Source organism: Protopterus annectens, chromosome 12.part0 (assembly GCF_019279795.1).
Source record: "Protopterus annectens isolate FY-2018-M chromosome 12.part0, PAN1.0, whole genome shotgun sequence".
Classification (NCBI taxonomy): Eukaryota; Metazoa; Chordata; order Ceratodontiformes; family Protopteridae; genus Protopterus; species Protopterus annectens.
This window is the reverse complement of record NC_056746.1, coordinates 823,037,544-823,058,595: the sequence shown is the minus strand read 5'-3', so window position 1 is coordinate 823,058,595 and position 21,052 is coordinate 823,037,544. Positions and strand designations below refer to the sequence as shown.

The following is a 21,052-nucleotide window of genomic DNA, read 5'->3' as shown; positions in this document are numbered from 1 at the left end:
TTTTAAAGGTATAAAGGAAAAACCTTTTGATAATAATTTGGTATACTTACACCCTATCATCTTACTAGAATAATTATACACTTTGTAATCCCCATGGGTGTTTGAAATAATGTACAGACTACTTAAACAGCATTTCCTTCCCCCTGCATTGCATCAATGACATTCAAAATTTCACACATTTCACCATCACATATAAATCCAGGTATTATTAAATCACTTTCATTTATATCACTACTATTGGTGTCCATAAAGTCCATACACACAGGCTTTTGCTGCATTATTAGTTCATCTACCTCTCTCAGTTCAGCATCATTTAAATGCTGCCCAGAAACATTCAAAGTGTCAAAAACATTAACTGTCCCACTGCTTGGGAACTTGAGCTCTGAATAAACACTTACTTCTAGCAGTGGATCATTCAAGCAGTCTACCTCCATCCGCCCTGATGCGAGTTGCGATGCTGTTGTGGATAATTCCACTTTTTCGGTTTTGCCCCTTGCCTGTAATGTTCATGGCTCCCATCCGCCTTTTGCTGCTGACTGCCCTGTTCACGATTCTGCAACCTCTCTGACCTCCTGGGACCTCCATCTAAAGGGAATTAGTTCTGCTCAACTTCCCTATTATAGCCATCTTGTCATCTCATCACTTCCTGTCCCACCTCCGGCTCGCCATTGGTTGTTGCTCCTCTGTAACCATGGTTACCTGCAGTCAACGGATATACCTTCTTATTTTTATATTCATTCGTATCTCTACTAATCTTGTTTAATTTTCTTTGATATATGCTGGCACAACTAGAATCAATACTCGCCAACATGTTGTTATAGTTGGTTTGATAATGTTCAAAATTTAAGTCTGCCAAAATAAATTCATTCTCCTTCTCTAATTCTTGCATATGGCGGGCTATAAGCGAGTCATTATATTTAATCATTATTCTCATAAGCTCGATTCCAGTCTGATCAAACAATTGATGCACTTCTTCAATCATTTCTATCTTCCCATCAGTGCCATTGGGGTATCTCCAGAGTGGCAACCCTCACGGCACCATCCCCAATTCAGTGTTCTTATGCAAATAACTGTTCTCTATTTGCAACTTCTTCATATTAAACAACTTTTTTTCGAAATCTTTCATGCGGCTGACCAAAGTTTGATTGACCTTTTTAGCCACATTTTTAATACCACATTCTTGCTGGAAATTAAAGTTGTTGACCTTCCACTGCATTTTATTGAAGGTTAAATTACCACCACAAACATGGCTTACCATTTAAACCCATATTGCAAGTCCACTCACCAACATTCGCCTCATCAGGTCTCAATTGAGAAGTAGCTTCAAGAATTGGAGTGGGTTATGTCAGCGGAACACCCAAACTTCTCAAACTTCCCAACATTGGATTTCCATTAACAAACTGTTGTTGTTCTGTTAGCTGCTTAATCTGTCTGCCATGCTCGGACAATTGCTGGTTAATGTGCTCAAGCAGCCCCTTAATTTCAGGATCAGAGTCCAGGTTCTCCATGTTCTCCACTCTGACCAACAAAAATTAGAGTCCACAAACTACTGAACAATAAACAACCAGAGCTGTGTGAATATATATTGTTGGAGTAGGTTTGAGAGATGTTATTTTCTGAAGAAGTCTGTACATTAAAGACGAAACCTAGGTAAAATTGTCATTTTATTTGTGTTGGTGTATCTTCGGTTACAGAAATTCGGGTCTTGGCCAGTGGTTCTCTGGTTGTTTATTCTTCAAGTTGTGATCATCCCATCAGAAAAGAACACTGTGGTAGATTTTCTGAGTAGATCCAGAACTGACATGAGTGGAGGGCAAACAATCAGTCTTTTTGGACACTGGCCATCAGTGGAGTAGTCCCCAGATAGATCTTTTTGTCTTCATACACAACAGACATTTGAGGCTGTTCTATTTAAGAGTTCCATGCCATCTTACTTGGAGAAATGTACAGTATGTCTTTTTCTTGGAAAAGGAATTTCTTGTATGCTTTTGCTCCATTTCCTCTAATCCCTAAATTCCTTCTCAAAATCAAAAAGGACAAGTCAAAAATCTTGTTGGCCCAGAAAATATTGGCTCTTCCTTCTCTGCTTGGTCAGAGACAGGCTGCTTGAGCACATTAAGTCACTGTTCAAACTTAGCCTTACTACAGGATATGTACCCAAAGAATGGCATACAGCTACAGTGGTCCCACTCCACAAAGGTGGTGCCACAACGGACCCCGGAAACTATCGCCCCATAAGCCTGACTAGTCTGGTCTGTAAAGCTATGGAGCGTATTATCATGGAACTCATAAACAAAGACATTGGGAGCCTCCAGACACTGGACCCTACCCAATTTGGCTTTGTTAAGGGCAGATCTTGCCTCTTAAACCTAGTTGATTTCTTTGAAACAGTTACCAAAGCCATAGATGAGGGCAAGGTAGTCCACACAGCCTACCTGGACCTCGCAAAAGCCTTCGACACAATATCCCACTCGGGCATCATAAATAAGCTTACTAGCTTAAATATCAACCCCTATATCACAAGATGGGTTGCAAACTGGCTCAGAGATAGAACCCACATGGTCAGAATCGCAGGTGCAATGTCCGAATCCAAACCAGTTACAAGTGGTGTCCCACAGGGCTCAGTTCTGGGACCTCTCTTGTTCGGTATATACTTCTCTGAGGTTCAGGCTAACATGGGGGGATTATGGCTGACAAAGTTTGCAGATGACTGCAAACTGGGGGCCATAATCGAATCTCCAGCTGACACAAGCATCCTCCAAAAGGGTCTCTCAGAGACGGATGCTTGGTGCCAGAGCCACAGCCTCAAGCTAAATGCTAAAAAGTGCATAGTCATCCCCTTTGGGAAAAACAAAGTGCCCACAAATTACCACATAGGTGGTAATCCATTAAGTATGGAAGAAGTAATTAGAGATTTGGGGACAAACGAAGATAGTAATCTCTCCTTTGATAATCACGTTGCCAAAGTGGTTAGAAAGACCTTCTATATAGCCCACCTTATCACGAAAGGGTTCACATCTAGATCAAGAGAGGTCATTGTGCCCCTCTACTTGTCACTCATCAGGCCCATAATTGAGTACAGTGCCCCTTTTGGGATGTACCTTACTCGACACCGGCAGCAACTGGAAAGTCCCCAAAATTACCTCACCAAGAGGATCATGGGCTACAAACAGATGTCCTATGCAGCTCGACTAAAGAAACTCCAGCTCTACTCAGTTGCTTACCGCCTACTCAGAGGCGATCTATGCCTCACGTACAAAGCCATGTCAAACCCAGAATTAATTGACATGCTCCACCTCAAAAAATCCAAGTCCCTTAGAGCTACACGATCCAGGGACCTAAACCTCAGCACAAAAATAAATAGGACATGCTGGAGGGACAGATTCATTTCCCAGAGGCTCCCCTCACTCTAGAATAGAATCCCAATTCATATTAGACATAGCCCCTTGCTGACCCTCTTCAAGCGAAATCTGGACGCGTGGATGGGAGATCGCAAATTCATCCCAGGGAAATCTTCTGTGTCCCTGCTAGACAGAGGCACAGTAAATTAATCTTAAAAGGGTACCTTCTGTGACCTACTTTAAAGAGGCACAGTAGGCTAATCTAATAGGGAGGCAGGAGGCGGAAGCCAAATACACTCTGGCTAGGCTTATAAATGCCCTAGGGCAGATAGCCTAGTATCTACCTCTGAACCTATGAACAATCTGCTTCACAGGATGGACTTGCTCAAATAGAGCAAAGGCTCTATAATTCTTCCAAACCTACAGACCATGAAAATGACTTTTTGGTGAAAGAATTTAATCACTTTTAGGTACCACTTGCCTGGGGATGTGCTTAAAGTTGTAATGGAGGACAGAAAACCAGCTACAAAGAAATGTTATGTTTCTAAATGGAAAATATTTTCCTTGTAATGACACAAAAAGAATCATAACCCTTATCAACTGGGTATTCTTAATATTCCTGATTTGTGTTCAGTACTGGACTGACATTCTCTTATATCAAAAAGTATCTTTCAGCCATCTCTGTCTGCATACCTGCCTCTGGATTCATTACTTTCCACTTGTTTTGAGGTCAAACAGTTTTTGAAAGGCATTCTGTACATCAGACCACCAAGAAGAAATGGCTCATTCTTGTGATCTGAATTATGTCCTGGACAAAAACTTACCCTATCCCCTTTTAAACTGTTGCATCTTTGTCTCATAAATTTTGTACTTAAAAAACTATGTTGTGGTTAGCTTTGACTTGAAATAAAAGAGTGTCAGAGTTGTAAGCATTGAAGGCCATTCTAGTCTTTCTCATTTTCAATAAGGGTAGGGTTACTCTTAGAATTAAACCTCCTTTATGCGTACGGGTGTTAACAAGATCTCTTTGAACCAGAGCATCAACTTGCCTAATTTCTTTCTTTCTCCTCAGAATAAAGGAGATAAAGACTCTTGAATTCCTTAGACATACATAGGCAGCTAAGATTTTTAAGACAGTATCTATCAGTGTATCTAACCATATTTGTGTATCTTTCCAAGACTAAAACTTAGGCTCTCATGTTTTCAAGCAGACTGTTTCTAACTGGATTTCTAAGGCTATGTCCTTTTGCTATTCTTTCAACAGCAAACATCTACAAGTTCCAATTAAAGCAAATTCCACTAGAGCTGCAGCTTCTTCTGCGGCCTTCATCAAAGGTACATATTCTAGATCTATCCTTAAAGCAGCTAGTCAGTCATCTTCTCATGTTCTTATCTTTTTCCTGGTTACATATCATGTAATGGGCCAAATTCATAAATGTTTACCACATTTCAGCTAGTGAATTTCCTTGGTGAGTAGCCATGTTTATCCTAAACACAATCCCCTCCCAAAAAATACCAGCATGTGATTGCAAGTTAACAAGCATTAAACAAAACCTTTGTAAAAGTTATATTGTAATCAGATATGTTAAAGGAACACAACATTACACTGGTGCATGGCACACTGATGTTGCTATAACTTGCATGTTACTTTGCCAGTACACTTGCAATGTACCCCCTCAGAAAGCTTTGGCCAGTGCATGTAGGTACACTGGAAAACTGAACAGTACTTGTAGGCCTTACAGTTGTGATGATGTGAAGTAGTGCCCGCTATGCCAGAGAGAGTAGGGCAGAACATGTGTAGCCAGTTTTGTAAAGAATTTTATGTTATTTGTATATTGATTTGTAAACATGCTTGTGTTAAAAAAGTATTTGAAAGCTGCTTGTGTTAAAAATGCATCAACAGTGGGTCATGCTGGACAGAAAAGAAATATGCATTTATGTTTGGCTGTATAGTTGTAATTGCTGAAATGTATATATGTTAACAGAGGATGCTGGAAGGGAAAGGGTTAAGCTCAGCCCAGCTTACCCTAAAAAATAGGTTGAAATTAAATTACTTGGTTTAGGTCATAAAGATTTTATCTCACAGACCTGAATGCAGCCAGAGGTGCAATGTCTGGGAAAGGGCTGGGTTCTTATTATCATTAGTGGTGAACTATTTGCTACCCTGGGGTGCCAGAGAATGGCTGGTTAGACTCTGCAGGAGGAATGAAAGGGCTGGAATTGTTTTAGTGTCTCCAGATTCTGGAAGAAGCATTCAAAATCCTATGTGTGTATTGTGACACATATATGCCAGATCCTGGTTCAGCTTCTAGTAAGGGGGTAGTGTGGGAACAACAGAATCAGGTGACCAGATGTGATGTCATTCTATAGCCAGCACTGAAATTATATTTAGATACTAGTAAATGTGACAGAAGGTACTCAGCACTCTGTTTTTGGGAAACTGACAACAAAGACGCTCATCCACTTCATCTTGCCTTGTTTTTGTAAGCAACTTAACTAGAGAACGTTATTTTTCAGTTAGTTAGAAAATATAGTGATACTAGTTTTTCTGTATCTGTCTGAGTCTTTCCATCTGTGATATTTTTTATATTTCCTGTGGATTGAAATTTTGGTGTTGATTGTAAATAGATAATCAGTATTTTCATGTTTTCTATTTTATTATCTATTATTAAATATATCTAAACCTTTCATTGTGGCTGGTCTTTTAGAAAATATTTTTAACCTTTGAAAGTAATTGCATTTATTTGGTGGCACTGTGGTTTCATGTTCCTGAAAATCTTGATGCTTGGTTAAAACTATCATTTGTACAAATATTAATTTTACTAAGAGTAATTGGGTACCCTGGTAAGAGCCTTAAAGTAGCTGACTGGTTGCAGTGAATCAACCTTATAGTCTGGGTGGAGGTTGTATAGTAGGTAAATCTGTGCCAGCCTTTCCCCAGGTGTGTGTGTGTGTGTGTGTGTGTGTGTGTGTGTGTGTGTGTGTGTGTGTGTGTGTGTGTGTGTGTGTGTGTGTGTGTGAAAATCAAATCTCAAAGAGTTTGTGTGTGTGTCAGCAATTTGAAACAGGGAGACAGAGCACTATTTCCTGCAGAGAGAAAGGTGGAGTCTTATTTGGGGCCTGGAAAGGAAGTCTAGCCTCAGGTCTGGAGTGTGCTCCCTGTGTGCTCTTAAGGGAAATTGTGCCTGGTGCAGAGAAATGCATCTGAAAACACTTTGTGTATCCATTTTTGTTCTAAGTGAACGTCCCCCACCAGTGGTGAGGATCGTGGCTTTGTGATAACTGTCCCAGAGGAGGGACATGACAACAGTTAACAGCATATACAAAGTTACCCTTGTACAAAGACATAGGTGTAAAATGTAGCACGTAGCTTATGTAAGCAAATAAATCTTCTGTAGCAACAATTCTTTATTGTTTTATGTAGGACTGGAGCACAAGATAAACATCAAGTTGACTTCTGCACAATGATATGCACATACCTTAGCACCTAAGATCACTTATGCACATGAATGAGTAGCTAAGATTATAGGAGTAGGTAAATTGTCATGAAAATACCTCCCAAGCGTATGTTATTATGAGGAGATATCCTCAGCTTAAGTTTTAAACAGCAATGTTCCTTGCATTTCCACATCAAAATGCTTTGTCACGTATTAAAATATTAGCAATGTTTTTACTGCTGTCACTGATATTTAACATTGACTAGCATCAATTCATCAGATGAATATTTTATAAGTACAACATGATGCATGGTAGACATGCCATGAGTTTTCTAGCTGAAGTTGTTGGTAAGCTGATAGTAAGTATTCCACATACTACCCATTTTGTCACCGTTATTGAGAGGTTGTATTCCTCAGTCTGCAGATGGAAAGTTGAGAGTAATGGTCATGCTGTTTTTCACCACTGGAAGATGGGGTCAGTGTTAAGCATTTTTTATTTAGTAGCAAGCAATGGAATGGAGGACTGCCATGTTTCACTCCATAAAGTTCTACTGAAACCACAGTAATGCAGTACCTGTATTTAATTATTTTGTCATCCATCATGCAAATGAGGTGCTTATCTTTGCACAAAGGCTGATATACACAAAAACAATTTTGGGCACCAATTCTCTGCCATTTTTTGATAGTTTGCATAATAACAGTTGTAGCAATTAACAATAATTCTGTATAACTTTTATACAGCAGTAACACATCTGTCAGTACTGTTACACCTTACTGGAATTAGTATGACAGTGCAATATTAGAATTGTGCTTTTGCATGCCATTCCCTGTGTAGTTGGACAAGTGCCTCATCAAGTTAAGTGTATGTGCACTGAGATTGTTAGGAAGGCTGTGGGTTCAATCCCCCCAAAACTAATTCTATCATCATGGTAGTGTACATTTATGTGTCATCTACGAAATCCAGAAATGTGAACGCACCACTACAAGATCCATATATAACATAGACATAATTATTACTAGGCAGGGCATTTCACAATATACCATAGACTTATTTTACCCTTGTATGTCACTTGTGCTTAACATATTTGCAGTGGATCAGCACATTTTTTATACATATGAAGAGTTTTATTCTCGTCAAAGCTGAAATATCACTGGACAAAAGCAGAGATGTGCTTTCCTGATAAATAGCTCCTACAGTTAGTAAGATCTTATATCAGACTGTATGTGAAGATGGCTTTTGGTCCACTACCCCCCTCAAATGTAATACCCTGACACACAGATTGATTACACACCTGTGTCAGTCCTAGTATTAAAAGTTTATTTTACTTCACTGTAAGAGTATCAACATAGTTTAGAATACAATTAAAAGTGTTTTAGTATATCTCTTCCCCCACCCTCTTTGTCGTTATCCTTCCTCTTCCATGCATTTATTTATTATTATTATTTCCACCTCCATTTCCATTACTGTTATATGCAGCAGCATATGACCTGGACAGACCACACAAACATGACCAATTGTTCCCCCACCAACATCACTACTACCACCACAAGTGGGACCCAGCACATTTGGGTCCCAAACTACCCACACCTCCTAACCTACCTGCGCCACCATAGGTTAGTACAGTGGAACCTACCAGTAAAAGTCTAAGTGGAGGTGACACTTTTATCACCCATCAGAAGCTGGTAAAACTTGTGAGGGAGATTATAGAGAGGAGGCTGGATGCCTGCATCAGATGTATAGAGACTGTGCTGTAGAACTTGTTAGGTCGCATCTCTGCCCAGTATTGTCACCAGCTTCTGGTTCACTGGATGGCAAGTAATCTCCCAGTGGGACTAAGCTGGTGGAGTGGAGACTACATTTCCAAACACCCACATTAATCCCCAGCCTGGTGTTCTTCTCCCTTTTTGTGTCTGTTCTCACCTCTGTATGTTGTACAGTCTTCCCTGTACCACTATCTTGCTTCTTTTGTCTGATGTCTCCTTCACCATTGTGTTCACCCTCACTCATTGTGCTACCCCACACCCTGTCAGTCATGTCTGCTTTTCCATGTAACCTAGCCTCCCCCTCTTACTTCCCCAAATTCCTTCCCTAACTTTCCCTCCTCAATATAAAAAGGTCACCTGTCCCATAAAAAAATACTCCCATCTTTTCCTCTTAATATCTAAGACATTTCAATAATGTAGTCACAATTGGCTACAGTTGTTCAACCTAAAATGATAGTTAGCTGACAAAACATTCCTAATTACTGTCAGTAAATACAGATATTTGTTGAAGGTGAACAGTATTAAGATAAGAAGTTGAGAGGCATGCTCCTATCCCACCTCCATCCTGCTCTTTTCTCATTTGCTTACATTTTTGTTATATCCTCTGCTTGCTTCCCCTTTTCATCTCTGTCCTATACTCCTTATCCAACTCTTAATCTGCTCAAAAAGAGATAAACACACCAAACATATGCTCAAAAAGTGATTATATATTAAAATCATCTTTCTGTGGTCATATATGGCTGGCAGAGAGCAACAAAGATATCCATATACAACCCCAGAGAAAAGTCATGTCTAGACTTATGACAAAACTGCAGAAAAAAACTTGACATGTGCAAAGGATTTTGCCATTGCTCACACAACTGAGATGAGCTTTGGTGCACTTCATCGAGCAACAATGACAAATGGTAAAGTTAATGGCTTCTATGCTTTATTGTATTCATGATGTGATGAGTCTATTCTCAGTGCATGGGATAAATGTCTGTAATCGCTTGCTGGTGAATTATTGTTTTACAATATCATGTTTTCATCATACAACTGTACTGTATTACCCTGTCATTTTTTTAAGTCTTTCCTTGAGTGCGTCAGTGGAAACCATGGTTTATACTCTGGATTGGGGTATATGAGTGACACAGGCATTTGTTCAGGTCCATTCAGGTGTATGTAACTTTTCTTGCTGTCATATTTTCTGTTATCCTAAAATGCATTGTACCATTGCCTTTGCCATGTACAATTATGTGGCATACTTGGCTAGCTGTTTTGGTGAATCTGAGTGGAAAAGACATGGTTTCAAATCCACGCTTGGTTATTTGTCTTGTCTTCTCATCATGTGTTCCTTTCCACTAATATCAAATATTTTTATCATCACTGTGTACATTCTGTTAGTGAGTTTGGCACTAACAAAATGTAGGTATGGAGTCATCCAGCACCACTGAGTGTAGGAGGTGAGAGGTATTAACTGAGTTTAGAAGATGAGAGGTATTCATTGAGCTGAGAAGGTGAGAAGTATCACTGAGCTTAGAAGGTATGCTCCTATAATAACTCCATCCACCTGATTCCTTATTAGCTCACCTTGTGTTCTACTGGTGCACCAGTACTGTTTTGTAAATAATTCTTAAGCCAGATTAGAAATTTGTGAGATTGTATAACTTAGACTCCTCAACAGAGTCTGTAAATTGTGTTTAATTTGTACTATGTTAAGTTTGCTTGTGTAACTTCCTTTGGAGCTTTTCTTCCCGGGCCTCCACTGAAAATGGACATGTATCCAGTCGGACTATCCTGGTCAACAAATGTAAAATAAAAATAAAATACCATCTGTGTACCTCCTCTTTTCATCTCAGCCTGCACTCCTAATCCAGTCTCCAACCTGGTCCAAAAATAGATAAAACACACATATACCTACAAATTGAAAAAATAATGTTAGTTAAGGAAGTGATTTTATTCTAGCTGTTCTGATGATTTAGTGTACTTCAGTGTACAACAATTTCTACTGTGTTAATGTACTTGTTGGGGTGTACTTGTTGGGATGTTTATCTCCATAGGAGTTATCTGCTGTTTTAAACACAGTTCAGTATCCACCCTCCAAAAGTGCTGCATAACTCTGATTTTTGTGTTCTTAATGACCTCTTACATCCGTGCAGCTTCCATGGCTGCCCTTCCTAATGCACTGTCATGGTGAATGTGACTACAAAACCCTACCTTATTTTCCATCTTACTATCACTTTGCCCATGTGCTACCTCTCCCTGATGTGTGTGTTTTTGTGAGGCCTTGTAATCTGTTAAAATGGATCCCCTTGCAAATGCACTGCACATGGGTTCATACACATTGATGTATGTTTGACTTCACCCACATCGATCATTTTCTCCTCACCTTGTGTTGCTCCCTCTACTTGCTGTCCTTTTATATTTCTGTTTTATACCCAGCCAAAAAGACATTATGGTGTCACACTCATGCCCAAAAAAGGGCCTATAATAGTGCAAAAGCATCTATCTGTGATTATACATTGCTAAACAGTTGGCAGAGAACAACTTTAATGCCCATGTATAATCACAGAGAATGACAATTCTCATCCTATGGCATAAATAAATGTCCATCAAATGCACCAAGGTTTTGGAATCCATTGCACAGATGTATTACTTGTTTGTTGTTATCATGGTTTCCATTCCCCTGAAATGTGTTTCTCAGACTCCTGTATTATGACTGCTTCTGCTGCATGTTTTGTAATGCACTAGTTTGAGAATCTCAATAACAAAGATGCAGGTTCAAATCAATTCAGGTGCAGTATTTATTTTATTTTATTTATTTATTTTTATTTTATTTTACATTTGTTGACCGGGCTAGTCTAGCTGGATATATGTCCATTTTCAGTAGAGGCCCGGGGAGATAAGCTCCAAAGTTTAAAATGAATGTACATTAAAGAAATACATGAAAATAACAGAGTAAAAGAAAGCATTATAACTGGAGACATAGTTATAAAGTGTAGAAGTGCAGTAATTATAACATAAATGGTAAAAATATTGTGACAAAAATATTGTTACAAGTGACATTCTGAGAGAATACTAGCATAATGTACAGTAATAGAGGATAAAGGAAATTACGAGAAACATAACAGTTATGTAAGTACATCTAGTGGTATTCCATGTGGAAAGAATAATTATAAAAAAAAAAACACACTTTTATTTTTTTTTTGAGAAATAGGTCAGTGGATGTAAATAAGAAGTAGATTTTGGGTTTTTAGGTATAGATTTTAGTCAGGTGTCAAGAGCTAGAGTTACAGTACTCTTTTCTTTGCTATCCTGTGTTCCATTTCCTTGAACAAACTTTCCTATCATCAGGTTTTAATGTAATGTGACTTGTCACTTTTAAAATATATATATATTCATATATAGAGTCATTTGACTAGAGTCTGTGCTAGTGTGCTGGTGGAGGTTGGGGGTTCGAATCACAAAAGGATTGTATGTTGCTGTTGTTGATTAACATTGTTAAGTTTGCAAATGGCACTTGTGCCACATTTCTCTAATATGTCTTCTTTATGACTGCTGTTAATTTGACAACTGCAGTGGCTCCCTAGGAAACTGTAGATATACTGTAATGTGGACTGCACTGATGGATGGACTCCCTTGATATTTCCATATTTTCCTTTTTTAATGACATTCTCATTATAATACAGGCTCACTGCTGACACACACACTGATGTTATCAGGACTGGTCCAGGTCAGTACTTCATGACAAATTATTGTATACCACCCTGCTGATAGATTTCACATTCTTCTACATTTGTATATTGTTGTACCACCTTCTTCATTCTGCTTTTCCAATATTCTTTTTTGTGCATGTCCTTTTGAATATTTTATGTTCATCTGTGTGGATTCTATTGTAGAATAACCTCTACTTCACCAGCTGTCCTATTTTCCCTTTTATTGCACATTTATTTGTGTGTATATCGATGCTCATTGCTCATTGCATCAGTTTTGTTAAACTGTGCATGCAAAGTCAACATTACTGTGAGGGTGTTCATGTACCTCCAGTGTTTACCTCTGCTACTTGTTCTTAATGCTATCTGTCGGGCCATGTGTGGCCACAACAAAGGCTTGCTCATTGCGAACACTGACTTGACCGCATGCATATATGGTTAGTATTGTTACTTGTTATGCGCACAATTTAAAAAGTGATGACTTGGCCAAGGTCACAGACATGGTATTTATGAATCCCCAGGAATATTTCTTCAAAGTTCCCTTATACTGTAATTTTCTATGTTCTTCTTTATTTCCTTTAGCCACATCGTTCATTTTTCTGTGTAGTCATACTGTATTGTGTCCTTATCCCCCTTCACTTCTTGTTTGTGTAATTCTTCTACAAATTCTTTATAATTTCTTTTCATTTACTTATAAAGCATATTACTTTATCCCATTACTACTTTACTAAACTTACTAGATATATTGATCTAAAAAATCAAGATGCGCCATATTTAGCACATCTTCCTCTATCTTTCTATATAGTACCCCTTTTATTGGACTTTGTTTATAACTCCCTATTAATTAAAACACTTATATCCATACTCTCTATGTCCACATTTTTGGTAGTGGCTATACTTGCCCAGAATACTTCAGTTTCCCTAAAATGGAATCAAACAAGTGTCTTCTTCTAAGATACTTTATATGCATTCCAAATAGCACTTATGATACTTTTCTTCTCCTGTTTCTCCAAATATAATGTGCACTATCTCATTTTCTTTTGTATTAAAGTATATCTGCCATTTCTTTATACTCCCTCCAAACTCCTTTCATTTACATTCAGTCCTAATCCTACTCTGCTCAGCAGACTTTGCAAAATATCTTTTATACCTTAACTACACATTCCATATCATGTGTGTATGAGAAACATTGGAATTAGTATATTTTCATCCAACTCCCACATCAGCTTCTTAGCCAGATTTTTAATGGTGTAATTATTACATTCATTGTTAACCCAAATAGTACCAGACTTAATGAACACCCCCGTCTAACACCCGTTTTATTGTAATCTTACTACCCATATATCTATTCACACAAGGCACCATAAAAGGATTACTACAATTCTCTTCCACCAATTCCACAAAATTTTTTCCAAATCCAAAATATTCTAGAATTCTTAGTATTTCCTTCTTAGTATTATTAAATGCCTTAGTGATGTCCCTCCTAGTTTGTTATTTCTAATATTTCTCTTATTTCTGTAACACTTGAATATCCTTTCCCTACAGTATCCCATATGCATCTGGTTCCAACACCTGCCGTGCCACTGTACTCACTGTCTGTTGTAAAACTTTCATAAGTACTTTTTAATCTGTATTTGACACTGCCAGCATATTCAAATTCTTAATAACCACTTTTGTTTTTTCTTTCCAAGCAAATGTTATATTGCTTAAATTGCATTGCTTTCTCTTCTTCCTTTATGTCTGTTATTCTTGCAACACCAATCTCAAAATCCCTGTTTTTTACTCATTTTTTGTAATAGCCATACTTTATTCTATCAGTTCCACGTGTCCCTTTTTGCCATCTTTAGTGCATGCTTTATCTCCTTTGTCTTAATGTCGATTTCTATTTTTCTTTTTCCTTTAGTCTTCATGCATCTCACCCCTTCACTTTTCTGCTTTCATTTCTTCTCCACCATGTCATTTTAAATAGTCCTTCATTCTTTACCCTTTCACAATATGTCTTATATTCTCCTGCTTTTGTCTTTCAGTAAGTACATATATACCCATTAGTTTAATATACCCCTCTCAAATAATGGATGCACTTCCTTTCTTCTCCATTTACTTAAAATCTTTGCATATTCAGTTAACTCTTTTATCATTTCCTCATTTAATTTTTGGTCTATAATACTTTTTCTTCTTCTAGTAATAAATGCAATATATCTACTTTCTTGTTATACACTACCACTCTTCTATTTCTTTCTACGCCTCCAAAACATATATTCATAGTTATTTTCACTTTGACAGCTTTCCATCGACTTTCCAAATCCTCATAACAATACCTCATTTCAAATTATCATTCAAGTCTGAGATAGCCACCAGCCTCTTCATTCTGTTCACCAGTGTCTTCATCCTGTATCCCCAACATCCTAGCCGTACTAGCAGTCTAAGCCCATTCCCAAACTCAGGTCACTAGAAGAACAAATGGATATACTGCCTATACGTCATCAGGCTGGTACAAAAATAATGTATTTTAGTTGAGATAAACTACTTTAGTTAATATTTTTTCTTATGTTTGTACTTTCTTCCTGCTAGACTGCTTGTAAATTGGTCAGTTTATTATATCCAACATTGAGGCTCTGCTTCCTTCCCTTTTCTTTCTCCTTATGCTATCTAAACAGCAACAATTTAAATCTCCTGCATAAATTACAAATGCTGAAAATTATCCTATGCCTATCTCATTCTCTCAGTTACCAAATTATGTATACATAAATAAATAATGTGCAAAGTGTTACTGTTTGCATTGATTTCTCCTTTTTTCATCTTTATAGGTGAGGATTGCAAAGTGGCTGACACTGAATGGTACAATTACACCAGACAGTATTGGAATCCTGACTCCCTACAATGCCCAGGTGCATGAAATCAAGCAGCAGCTTTGGAAAGAAGGTGTTCCAGAAATAACAGTCTGCACAATTGCAAAAAGTCAAGGTGAACGTTCTACTCCTTTGTCTTCTGTTTTCTTTTTTTTTTTTGCTAACTTTCTGAGTAGGAAAGTGAATACATTTTGGTATTTACAAGTCTAGGAATATAAAAATATATTCATAAATGCAATCTTTCACAACCAATAACCACTTGGTCTAGCCAATTTATCCATGTTGTTACCACCCCACAAATTCCCTCATTATCTGGCCGTAAAACAAAATTCCTTAATGGTGTTCCAGTAATGTCGACAGTACATTCCTTCTTTTTTAGCCATGTATTAATAATATTTTTCAATATATTATACTGGGCAATCCCCATGCATGGTACACTTGTTGTTTCAGCACCAGTTGCTGATACAAGCATTTTATAATTATATGTTTATACAATACTAAAAAAGCAGCCTCAGAGAGACAATTGTTTACATTCAGTCATCAACAATATGGCACTATTAAGCATGGATATCCAAGTCTTAATCCATGTCTGATTTACCATTGCTCAGTAAATAAAAAAGAGTTAAAAAACACAGATTAACTATGTACACTCTAACATGAGATCAGGAATTAATTAAGGACCATATTATTTTATTTACACTCTATTACAAGTCTCCACAACTAGACTAGTAACGTTTCACCTTGTGTTGGAGTTTAGTTTTACTTTTTCATGTCATGATCCTCTTAAAGCTCAAATTCCAGTACTGCATCTCACACAGCCAATTTTCTTACTATGAAGCTCAGTTACTGGTTACTAATGTTTTTCAGTTCCCTTTTTTAACATCTGTAATCATTTTCACCTGTCTTATTAATGATTTGTCTTATTTTTAGGTTCCCTATTTTTAACATCTGTAATAATTTTCACCTGTCTTATTAATGGTTTGTCTTTAGTTTTCCATTTGTATTTACTTTTTTAGATACCATCAATACTAAAGATATCAGTACTTTTACTTATTTAGTCTATTTTATCCCAAACTCAACAAATAACATTTTTGTACTGAGTTTAAACTCTCTTGCAAGTATAAGACTTAGCAAATTATTGAAATCATCTTTGAAGAAACTCGTTACATTCCCAGAACATATGCCCCCAGAAGCTCGTTCTGAGCTAGTACATCTCCAACATATGCCTTTAGTCGGAAACATTTTTTTCAAGTTTCACAGGGATATAAAGACATTTGTATAAATATTTCCATTTAAAAAGTTTTCTCGATTTAGTTTTATATCTAGGATTAAGACACATTTCTCTATACTGCTCATATGTAATGTCTTTAACTAATTGTCCTGGCCTATTACCTTTGTACTACATTGCCTTCTCAACTCTAATATTGCCTTGTACATTGTACTTATTATTCTTTTCTGATATGCCTCACTGTTCTAGCATCAATTATAAAATCTACTATTTGTGGTTGAACAAAATTACTTTTCAACCTCTGCATATTTTCCTTGAACTCTAATATTAGACTTGTATATGCAAGTTGTCTATGTTCAGTAACAGTAACATTTTCCTAGCTTCATCCCATTTTATAACATCCCCTTTCATCATATGCTCCCAAAATCTCAGTTATTTGTTCTTTCTTCTTCAAAAACCGGTGGCATTATCTTGTGCTGTGCTACTACCCTACCAATAGTGTAACGGTTGGTGATATTCTATTTTCCATGGTCTAACTTCCTTAACCTAAAGACTTGCTTAAATATTTTATGTATATAAGGCTGCAGATAATGTTCTTTAGATTAATTTTCTAGAATGCCCACTTTTAGTGACATTTTAGTATGCATCCAAATCTGGAAGCCCCTAATCACCTTTTTCCTTTTTCAGTATTAGTTTTTCTGATTGCAATCTTTGCCTTTTTTATCTCAGTGAAGATCCTTAATTCCCTTTCTGTTATTCTTCCATATATGGTTGATGAATATAAGCTTGACCTACATAAAGATCCAGCAGGACCAAAACCATCTTAATCAATTTAATTCTGTTATGTATGCCAAAAAGTAACAGTTTATGTAGTTTTATCTTATTTACAATCTCTTGAATAGTTTTGTTTCCCATTTCCTCAGTTGCTTGCTCAACATCCCGTTTCAACCAAATCCCTGAGTATCTCATCCTGTCATAACCCCTTAAAAGGGGGAAACTGTATCAAGTCATGTGCAGTGGCAGGTTCCCTTCAGAATTTCAAATTTCTAAAACCTCAAATTGCATATGGTCGAGACCATATGATCAACATTTTAGAACTTTGAAATTCTGAATGGAGATCTGCATACAGCACAGAATGGGAGATTTCCTTTTTCCTCACTGTAGTGCAATCTCGGAGTTGGGTATATTTAAGTAGCATGGGTGTGGGATGCAAGTGGGCTTGCCTCCCTACATAAACATTGAGAAAGTTGTTTTTTTTTATTTTTGGATTTATTTTGGAATGTTGAGATTCCGAAACATTGATCATATGGTCTTGACCATATGAAATTCAAAATTTTGGTAATTCGACATGTAGGAGTGAATCCGCTGTGGCATAGTTCATCATTATAGCCTTTGTTTTTGCTTCATTTACTTTGTATCTTGGTACACCTATTAAAATATTTCAATACATCAAATATTACTTTTATATAATGTTGTAATGTTCTGGATTGTTAACATAATATTATTTATATATTTTCTTGTTAGTATTTCTCCTTTTATATCCAATTAAGTTTGATTGTCTTATGCCCCTGGCTTATGCTGCTAAATATAAAGCAAGGGGTAATAGTGAAAGTGGGCAACCCTGCCTGGTTCCTGTTGTAAGGCTAACTGCTTTAGACAGCTCACCATCATACTCCACCCTGGCTTGAGCTCCTCTGTACATATTAAATAGTATTTTTCTCAATATTAGTGGAAACCCAAATGCCTCAAGGGATCTCTAAAAAATTCCCAACTCACTCTGTCAAATGCTTTTACAGTGTTCAAATGTATGAATGTTAATATCTTATTATTGTCCATTGCATCCTTTGATATAATAAGGGTTCTGTTAATATTGCGAAAGGTTATATACCTTCTATAAACCAACACTGATCCAGACCTACTGTTATTATTAGCAAAATCTGTTTCATTCTTCTTCCAAAAGTGTCATACATAAACACTTTGTAATCATGATTCCAAGGGTGACCAGAGTGGATGATGATTCAGAAGCCTGAGGTTCAGCCCGCAGATGATCGTAGTTTCTCTGTGGGAAATCAATCTCTGAGAGTTCTGAAAGCAGTAATTCCTTTTTCAGGGGAATTTCCTCCTTCTTCAAGTCAGTGCAACCGTGGAGTTGGTATTGGTAGTAGAGTTTTCAGACTTTTTTTTTTTTTTTTTGCGAATGCTGATCCCCGAATGTGTATTCACTATCATCCACTAATAGTGGAAGCTGGTTCTGAAGTGAAATCGGTCTGTATAATGCTGTATCAAGCAGATCATTCCTGTCCTTTAGTGTAACTACCACTACTGGTTATTTCCAAATCAAAGGCCCATCCTCACCTAGATAAATATTGCTAAAAAAGTATTCACTAGACTTTCATTATCACCTGCGCCTTCTTTTTCCACACTTCTTTTGGAATTCCATGACTACTAGGGTTGCTTCTTTAATTTCTGTTGCCTTTATTTTTGATGTTAAAGCCACTCCTTCTACTTCTGTTAACCGAAGAAGTTAAATTTGACTAAAATATGTTGCTATACCCTGTGTGTTACTCTAAATCTCTAAATCTTGTTTATAGACTGCAGTGTAATAATGCATTCATATTTTTCCTAGATTTACTTCTACCTTGCAATTCTCATAATTACAGACTTTAGTTAACATCCTTTTCAACCTTGTTTGCCTCAAATATTGAGTCATGTTCTTGTTTTACCCAGGCCCAACAACTCCCTTTCCTCAACATCAGAACTACTCTCTTACTACACTGGTCTGTACCCGTCTCAGTGCACATTGCATTAGAATCAAGCTAGACCACATACATTCTTTTATTTCCCAGTGCAACCCAACATTGTAGCAGTCACAGAATCCTGGGTCAATTCCCTCCCCCCCTCCAACTTCCAACACTTTCTAACCTCATACAAATATGTCAGTGATGCCAGATCAGGTGGAAAATCTCTAATTTTGTAATGAAATACCTTAAACCCAAAAATAAATTCCTCCTCTGAATCAATCCTAACTGAATTCTCCTAAAATTTTCACCTCACAAAGGAAACCACTACTGATCACTATAGCCTGTCCACAGTTCCATGATTCCCTACATAAATTCAAATCACTCATCACTAACATCCTTAACAAAAATAACAACATAACCATTCTAGGTGACTTCAGTCTTAATTATCTTAGACCTCTTTCATCTGACATGGGTACATTTATAGTAGGCCTACTTTTCCTTCAACCCATTAAAAAAACAACCAGACTTAACCTCAGGTCCTCCAAACACTCTACACTCGACCTGGTTATTACAAACATACCAAACTCCATCTCCAATATAGAACCATATACTCTGCTTACATGACACTAATACAGCAGCTGTAAGCCTAACCAACTTTCTACTCCTGCTGCAAGACAAGTTCTTCCCACTTATCCACAGGTTTTATATATCCACCAAACTAAATGGCTACCCACTGAATGGCCCACAACTGAGAATTGTATCTCCTTTAGAAAAGGAGTCTGATATAATCTTGCCACAAATTCCATCGGAAGACACAAAAGAAATTTCCAAATGAAAAAAACAAATTATCCTCTTACATTCCCCCAAACATTTGAAATGAGGTTAACCTCCTTACAGTAAGAATACCTCCTCATGATACCCTGTCTACAAACACCATTCAATGTGGTTTAGCAAAACTTTCTCTAAAGGATTTCCTTAAAGACTTTAGCAATCTTCCATCAATAAAATCCACACCTCCCACAAATCATGCATTGCCTTTCTCACCACCATTCATCCCTTTCTTGCACTTCAAATGCATTCATCCCACAGAAGTCTCTATTCTACTTGAAAATATTTCTGACAACAATTCACACAAAACATCATGCCACTGATTTAGAAGATTTGCTCTACTTAAATCCATCCTAAAGCAAATTAATCCCAAAGATACTCCTCACGTCCATCCAATATCCATCCTCCCAATTCTAGGCAAACTTCTTGAAATGATAGTCTAGTCCCAACTCTCCCTCTCTATCCATCAGTACCATCTGTACTCCTCCAAACAACATAGATTCTGGTTTGGATGAAGTTCTATGACAGCACTTTCCCTAACTGATGACATCCTCCTAAACTCTGATAGTAGCCTCCTTATAGGTGCCCTTTTTATAGACCTGACAAAGGCATTTGACCTCATTGACCATTGTCTTCCCCTAAAGAAAGTAATTGAAAATGGTATCAGTTTAGGCACCGCTGTCTGGCTTAAAAACTTCCTAACTGACAGACACTCCATTTAGAATTAGATCCTCTCAATCAGAATGTTCATAGGTTCATAAGTAAGTGCTAGGCTATCTGCCCATGGGCATCTATAAGCCTAGCCAGAATGTTTTGGCTTTCACTGCCCCCTTAGATTAGTTCCCTGTGCCTTGATCCAGCAGAGCCATTAGTTCTCTGTGCCTCTGTCCAGCAGAGTCACTGCAGTGATCCCCAGGGTAAATTTTCTGTTTCCCATCCACTCGTCAAGGTTTCTCTTGAAGGGTGTTAGTGAGGGGCTCTGCCTAATGTAGATTGGAATCCTGTTCCAAAGCATGGAGATTCTGTGGGATAGGAATCTATCCCTCCAGCACGTCCTATTTATCATTGTGGTGAGGTTTAGATTGCTAGAGCGTGTGGCTCTTGGGGATCTGTTTTTTTTTAGGTGGAGCATGTCCATCAATTCTGGGTTGGACATGTCCTTGTATGTCAAG

The 21,052-nt window shown here is 37.5% G+C and overlaps 1 protein-coding gene across 1 annotated transcript in view; it reads left to right on the top strand.

Annotated features, from left to right (window-relative positions):
• Window positions 1-21,052, top strand: part of HELZ2 (helicase with zinc finger 2) — a 1,911,095-nt gene that overhangs the window by 1,739,074 nt on the left and 150,969 nt on the right. The window contains exon 17 of the mRNA XM_044089861.1: window positions 15,042-15,198. Within this exon, the coding sequence (XP_043945796.1) occupies window positions 15,042-15,198 (157 nt within the window). The remainder of the gene's footprint in view (window positions 1-15,041; window positions 15,199-21,052) is intronic.